Here is a 7,860-nt window from a genome sequence, read left to right as displayed (position 1 = left end):
CTAAGTCTGTCGCCATAACAACAATGTTAACAGCATTGTTGTGTTCCGGCAGTTAGAGGTAAGATAGCCAGTTCCTCCGTGGTTGAGGATTCCGGGTGAAGCTCGTTTCAACCTTCGGCCTGATCGTCACTTACCATCAGGTGAGATACAGGCCAAGAGCTTCCTCGTTGTAGATAAAAAAAAAAAAAAAAAAAAAAAAGTATTTTCGATGTAGCTTCCAAATAAGGGGGTGCATATGCAGCCTCATAGTGAGGAAAGGCCTTTTAACATATAGCAAGATGCATAGCATCGTTTTGACTCATTAAAAGACGTGGGAAGGTAAGTTACTGTATTATTTTCTATGTAGCTTTCAAATAAGAGGGTGCATATGCAGCCTCTTACTGAGGAGAGGCCTTTTAACGTCAAGCAATATGCTTAGACATGTGGTGACTCATCAGGAGACTTGGGAAGGTGAGTTCATCATCATCATCATTTTAGCTATAGGACGTCCACTGCTGAACATTTTTTTTTATCCACAACGAGGAAGCTCTTGGCCTGTATGTCACCTGATGGTAAGTGATGATCAGGCCGAAGGTGGAAGCGAGCTTCACCCGGAATCCTCAACTACTTAGGAACTGACTATCTTACCTCTAACTGCCGGAACACAACAATGCTGTTAACATTGTTGTTATGGCGACAGACTTAGGTAAGATGGTGGTAGCTAGCCAGGCGGGCTTAGAACAAGCCCTACCACCAACCAAACCGAACAGAAAAATCTGCCCCCACTGGGAATCGAACCCGGGACCTCTGCGTCTGAAGCAGGTGGTCTTACCACTAGACCACAGAGGCGGTTTAAATATGTTCTGATATATTTTTGTCTGTTTGTCATCAGGTGACGAAGCTCCAGTGAAATTAGAAGATGTAAAACCAGACATGGAAGAAACTGGAAAAGATGGAAAATTGGATAAAAAGTAAGCAATCTTAAAAATCATTCAATTTTTTTTTAACTTAACTGTCATATAAGTTCCTGGTAGGCTATTTGCGAGCACTAAATAAAAGATACTCACAAATCGTCAAATACCCTTAAATTTATCTGACAGATAAGTTCCTGATAGGCTATCTGCAAGTTGTAACTAAAGCTATTTGCATAATTATAAATTGTCTAGTTCTCATGTTCATCTGACAGATCAGTTCCTGGTAACATATAAGCAAGTTTAATAATTCAATTTGCATTAGTTACTTACTTATCTTAAAAATCCTCAATCTTGGCTCTTTTAGGTATTTATCTGACAGATAAGTTCCTGATAACCTATCAACAAGTTGTAACTTAAAAACAATTTGCATTTACACAACTTAGAAATCGTCACTTTGGCTTTATCTATACTAATATTATAAAGCTGAAATTGTGGAACATGACGCTCAACCACCATAAGGAGTTAAAGCATTTAATTTACACAATCTTGGTTTGTCTATACAGGGTGTTAGGTAAATGGGTATATGAGCCGAGACTAGCCCATGTTAACATACTCATATAAATACTATAGTGGTGTCAGAAAGTGGATATCGTAATATTTAATAAAAAATATTTTCCCATACAACCATCTGTTGGTACGGTTTGTAGTGGCGCAATTTATTAATCACAGTTTGTTTATTTGGTTGAACGCGCTAATCTCAGGAACTACTGGACCAATTTGAAAAATTCTTTTTGTGTTGGATAGTCCGTTAATCCCTGAAGGCTTTAGGCTATATATCATCACGCTAAGACCACTAGGAGCGGAGCACCAATGAAGAATGTTTCAAATCAGTGATTTTTTTCCTTTTGAGAGCTGACGCTGCGTAAACGGTTAAAGTTTCGCATAAATTATGTATGATAGGATTTTCCCCTTTAAAAGTTCTACAAAAAAGTCCGCTACAGCATATGTCTATCTTTTATGGTTGGCTCACTGTAACCTTTTTGTCTGGATGTCTGGATGTTTGTTCCTCTTTCACGCAAAAACTAATAAACGGATTTTGTTGAAACTTTACAGTATTATTATTTATAACCCAGGCTAATATATAGGCTACAATTTATGACGATATGTGACAAACTAAATTTCAATAAATAGTTAAGAGGTGAGAAATATCCTTAAAAACGCCATCTATCGACGTGCTTTTGACGGTCGTAAACATTCATGAGAGCGAAGCCGTGAAACGTATCATTAGTCCTAATTAGGAACTAAATATTACATTTATAGAACTGTTCATAATATTTAAAATTTAGTCATTATAGATATTTTATGTAATTGAATAATTCACTGTGTTTAAACGAGCAAATCAAAGTCTAAATTAGTGACCGCCATCTATCGACGTGCTTTTGACGGTCGTTAACATTCATGAGAGCGAAGCCGTGAAAAGTATCATTAAAATTTTATGTAATTGAATCATTCACTGTGTTTAAACGATCAAATAGTATTCAAACATTTAGATAATAACGTTAAAAACCATTTAAAAATCCTATGAGAACTTTTTCGACTTCTACACAGACGAAGTCGCGGGCAAAAGCTATTTGTAAAATCATCATCATCATCATTTCAGCCATAGGACGTCCACTGCTGAACATAGGCCTTTGTAAAATAATTAGACTAAATTATTAAAAGTGCCTACCCAAAGTCATTAGTCCACGCGGACGAAGTCGCGGGCACAGCTAGTCTTATAGATAACTTTCAGATAAACTATCAGCAAGTTCAAACCAAAGCGCAAAGCGATATTACAAACTAAGAAATCTTCAATTTTGACTTTTGTCAGGAATTTATCTGTCAGATAAGTTCCTGGTAACCTGTCAGCAAGTTTTAAAACTAGTTTTTTTCTAGGAGTCTAATAAAGAAGGCCAAAGCGAAATTCAACAAGAAGCAGGGTCCGGGCGAAAAGCAGAAGAAGTATAAGAAACGGCCGCACGCGTGCGAGTTCTGTCATAAACGGTTCTTGCATTTGGAGACTTTGCAGGTAATTTGTCTTATATTTATAGCACTATAGGTCTGAAGTCCGGTCGCCGAGCACATAGAATTGCGTCCAATGACCCCAAGCTATACCATCCTTATCGCTCGCGCGTAATTATATTGCCGTCGCGCTCGCACACTCACTGCGGGCGCCCGTCGCACAGTCGCGACAGCAATATAATTACGCGCGAGCGATAAGGATGGGTAGCTTGGGGTCAATGGACGAAATTCTACGTGCTCACAGACCAGACTATAGTCAATATGTGAAATATAAGTTGCATGTAATCATTAATTACATTCATTTATTAGCACATTCACACATATTGTAACGCACATAATATTATTATTCACAGAATGGTGTTCTATGTATAATATGTAAAAATACAGTGTGAGTCACAATAAAGTGTACATTTGAAATTAGGTGATCATAGCAAATGTGATAGGGATAGAGACATGCGATTTTTGGTTTTACAAAGGTAATACGATAGATAATAATACAAAGTAATAAAAACCACCTGTTATGGGGGCATTTTTTGGAGAAATTTATCAAATAACCAAAAAAAAACACGGTTTTAAGTTTGTTTTTTTTTTTTCAAAAAAATATAATTTTTTATTGTTTGTTGGTATTTTCTGAGTATTTTATGTATTTTTTAGTATCTTCTGTTATTTAGCATTATTACTGTTTTTATTTTATCAGGATACCTATACCTCTTAGTTTTAAAGTTATTACGTTTTCTTTACAATAAGTAGTTGGAAGAAAAAAAAACATTTTTTTTTAAATCTTAAACAATTTTTGACCACTTTTTTGTGGAAAAAATAGGTCTAGTTTCACCTAATTTAATATGTGCACTTTATCGTGACTCACGCTGTATACACACAAATATTAGCATTTATTGAGCACCGAACCCACGACCAATACGACCATCATTCCTTTTGAATTCAATGTTTAATGAACACAATATCACTGTTCAATAATGTGTGTTCTATCTATCTTATTGCAACAGGTCCACAAAAAGTGCCACGACGGTGAGGACCTAGTAATGAAATGCAACTTCTGCCTGGAGACGATGCCTGATGAACCGACGCTCAGGGAGCACGAGGCCACGCATAGCGGACCGAGGCCCTACCTGTGCACTATATGCGGGAAGGGATACAAGAAGAAAGAGACGATGGTTGGTATTAGGAACTAGTATTTTTATCACGTGACTGGAGCTAGTATTATTATAACGTGACTGGAACTAGTATTTTTATTACGTGACTGGTAACTAGTATTTTTATCACATGACTGGAACTAGTATTTTAGTCTTACTATATAAAAAAATAAAATAAATAAATAAAATAAAATAAAATAAAAATCATTTATTATCAGACAAAAGCAGTCCATAGTTTGGTTAGTAACAATTTGAATTTGAAAAAATGGGGGAAGGGCTACAACAAGAGGAAAACTATGTATATGGTAACTAGTATTTTGGTGGAACTAGTATTTTATCACGTGCTATGAGCTAGAATTTTAGTGTCAATATAACTGCGTGCTATTCAGAGGAAGAGAGAGACCATGGTTGGTATCTAGTGTTTTGTCACGTGACTGGAACTAGTATTTTAGACATTGTTTAAAAAGTGCACAAGATATAACGCATATTCATTTATTAAACTAGGATCCAATTACTTAGTCTTTGTATTGATTAACCNTTTTGTCAACTTCTAAGTATCGCCGAATGTGCTTTCAGAAGAACGAATAATTTGAAGTCGTAAACGCCGAGCACTTCGAGTAAAAAAATTTCTATGTTAGAGATTTTCTTTTGCACCCATATTTTCAGGGACCCTATATAATAGTGCATAGAGCTTATTTTAGGTAAAAAATAATAAAAAAATGTTTTCTCTTAAAAGAACATTCGGTATTACAGACTTTAAAAAGAAAAAGTAAATAAATTGTATATTATACTTTAAAGTAAAACATAAATGTAACCTCCTTAATAAATTAATACTACATAAAGATACAATAATGATATTAATAAATGTAACTGAAAAGGCACAAGTATTTTAATTTTATGTATGTATGTTCCATAAGTAGTACTTTTAAAAGTACTATCGGTTATCGATCGACATACAATAATGATAGGTTAGAAGTAAAGTCAATATTCATGTTAATTATAATATTTATTAAAATAGAAATCAGAACGTTCTCATAGTAAATTTTCCCAATCATATCAATTTTAAAAGTCCAATACTCAATTCATCTCAATAGAAAAAATATACAAAAATAAAACTTTCACCATCAAGACCGAATGTTCCTTGCAAAGAACTATTATTTTCAAACGAAAAAAAATCATACAAAACTTCTTCGAATTGGTAAAAATATTTTTTTTGCTTGTTTAGCAGTATTTTAACTTTAATTACACTGGTTAGTTTTTCAATTAAACTACGTTTACGTGAAGAAAAAAAATTAATCGTAAATCACGTCCGCTCGGAAGAACCACCTTGTCTAAGAAAAATGATAATTTGACAGTGACATTTTGTTTTTTTTACATTAATAAGTTCGGATACCTGATTTTGAATACTTTGAGCCATAGACTATCACTCGTTTTTTTCGATAGGCGCGAATTTTTGAACTTAAAATTATCGCTAAAGTTTTAGTTCCTCTGAAGGCACATCGGGCGATACTTACAATTCACCTCCGAAAATGTCTCGGCGTTACCGACTACAAAGTTTCAGTTCCTTCTGAGGCACATCTGGGCTTACGAGGACTATTTATAAGAAACTGGCTTTCCGCCCGCGGTTTCGCACGCGTGGAATTTATCGGTTTTTTATACAACCTATAACACTCGTCTTTCTATTGGTGAAAGAATTTTGAAAATCGGTTCAGTAGATCCCGAGATTACCCCTTACAATTTAACAAATATACAATCACACAAACTTTACCTATTTATAATATTAGTATAGATAATGTATTGATCAGCGGCGATTTGATTCCTTTTTTTAAAAACCTTCTTGTATCTCCAGGTTTACCACCGCAAGCACCACAAGCCAGACAAGGATTACATTTGCAACGTGTGCTCCAAGTCCTTCAACGCGCCGTGCAAGTTGCAACGACATATCGTCAGCCATAGAGCTGACAAATTCGTTCTTAGGTGAGTTAGATTATTATTAAATACATACATAATATGTCAAGTAAATAGGACTAAGACCTTCGTTCCATGAAGCTGTCAAACGAAACAATTTTGGATGACACTTATGTGTCAGTGTCAGAATTATATCACTGTTTTGTACAATAAGTCAATCACTGAACCAGTCACCACGTTTCTGAAGCACTTTTCACATAAACATGCACGATTTCACTCACGTAAAATTTTCAGTGTGCCACTGCGTGCCTCTGAACTGTCAAATTATTGCAAAAAACTGTTCTGTTTGACGTGACGGCGACGGCGTCACGCATCTCTTTTTATCACAGTGTTGCTGCTAGTGACATCTCGCTCGCTCAGTTCTTTGTTGCTCTATTCCGCTAGGTAACTTTATGGTTCGCTCTAAGTCATTCAACGCGCCGTGCAAGTTACAACGACATATCGTCAGCCATAGAGCTGAAAAATTCGTGCTTAGGTGAGATACATTCACAGATCACAGAAACTAAAGGGAGATGTGAAAAGGGGGCGGGGCCGGTGTCGCAGCAATATGCCCAAAAACAGAACACATTGCTTGCGTAGTCATCATCATCATCATTTCAGCAACAGGACGTCCACTGCTGAACATAGGCCTCCCCCAATGCTTTCCACGTTGATCGATTGGTAGCGGCCTTCGTCCAGTGCTTCCCTGCTACCTTTACGATGTCGTCGGTCCACCTTGTAGGTGAACGTCCCACGCTACGTTTTCCGGTACGCGGCCTCCATTCCAGATTTCCTTGCTGCCCCGTCGGCCGTCAATTTTGCGTACTATGTGCCCTGCCCTGCTTGCGTAGTAGTAAAGATTATTCGAACGTTGAGTACTGAAGCCACAATAGTCGAGCGGCGGCGGGAACCGAACCCGCGTTCCCCGGATCACGAGTCGGCCAGTCCGACCCCTTCACCGTTCGGCTATCGTGGCTTTGACACTCGCAGATAGTTAATTATTAACTAGCTTTCCGCCCGTGGCTTCGCCCGCATGGAATTTTATCTATCACAGAAAAACATTATCGCGCGCGTCCCTGTTTCAAAAACAGGGATAAAAACTATTCCGGGACTCAAACTATCTCTATGCCAAATTTAATCAAATTCGGTTCAGTGGTTTAGGCGTGAAAGCGTGACAGACACAGAGTTGCATTCGCATTTTAGGCCCAGAACAGACTGTGAAACGCAATTGCAACGAAACTGCAACTTTCTGATGATTCTGATGAATGAAACTGACACTGAAAGTTTCAAACTGGTCGCATCATGTGTGGTCTCTCAAGGGACGCTATGGCAGAAACTTAGATGCAACTCGAAAGTAACTAGCAGTTGCAGTTTCGTTGCAGTTGCGTTTCACCGTCTGTTCTGGGCCTCAGGGATTAATACTAATACAAACCACCGGTTTTATTTCACAGGTACGAATGTCCAGTGTGCGCTCACATGTTCAACACGAAATACCACGTCCAAATGCATCTGGCGACGCACCAAAAGGAGGGACTGTGAGTATTTTGGAACTAAAGCCCGGTCTGCGAGCACGTAGAATTTTGTCCAATGACCCCAAGCTACCCATCCTTATCGCTCGCGCGTAATTATATTGCTGTCGCGACTGTGCGACGCGCGCCCGCAGTGAGTGTGCGAGCGCGACAGCAACATAATTACGCGCGAGCGATAAGGATGGGTAGCTTGGGGTCATTGGACAAAGTTCTACGTGCTCGCAGGCCAGACTATAGTATTTGTGTAACTTATTAAAACGGGTTCATCCAGTGTCTAAG

General features: G+C 37.8%; 1 protein-coding gene across 1 annotated transcript; it reads left to right on the top strand.

Annotated features, from left to right (window-relative positions):
• Positions 1 to 410: 410 nt before the first annotated feature.
• On the top strand, positions 411 to 7,607 carry LOC114359403 (zinc finger protein 567-like). The gene is made up of 6 exons (XM_028313796.1): positions 411 to 450; positions 872 to 950; positions 2,829 to 2,961; positions 3,959 to 4,126; positions 5,955 to 6,082; positions 7,504 to 7,607. Exons 1-6 carry the CDS (start codon positions 411 to 413, stop codon positions 7,589 to 7,591), a joined length of 636 nt encoding a protein of 211 aa, XP_028169597.1. The 3' UTR covers positions 7,592 to 7,607.
• The last annotated feature ends 253 nt before the right edge of the window (positions 7,608 to 7,860 follow it).

Source organism: Ostrinia furnacalis, unplaced genomic scaffold (genome assembly GCF_004193835.3).
Source record: "Ostrinia furnacalis isolate ACB-3 unplaced genomic scaffold, ASM419383v2 OfSCF4379, whole genome shotgun sequence".
NCBI lineage: Eukaryota > Metazoa > Arthropoda > Insecta > Lepidoptera > Crambidae > Ostrinia > Ostrinia furnacalis.
Note: the sequence above shows the minus strand (reverse complement) of the source record. Positions and strands in the feature narration are given on the sequence as shown.

Excerpts from the sequence above, each read along its gene's own strand:
- LOC114359403 (XM_028313796.1), top strand. The coding sequence starts at position 411 with ATGCTTAGACATGTGGTGACTCATCAGGAGACTTGGGAAG. Across the intron at positions 951-2,828 it reads GATGGAAAATTGGATAAAAA|GAGTCTAATAAAGAAGGCCA; the intron begins GTAAGCAATCTT and ends GTTTTTTTCTAG. Across the intron at positions 6,083-7,503 it reads GCTGACAAATTCGTTCTTAG|GTACGAATGTCCAGTGTGCG; the intron begins GTGAGTTAGATT and ends TTTATTTCACAG.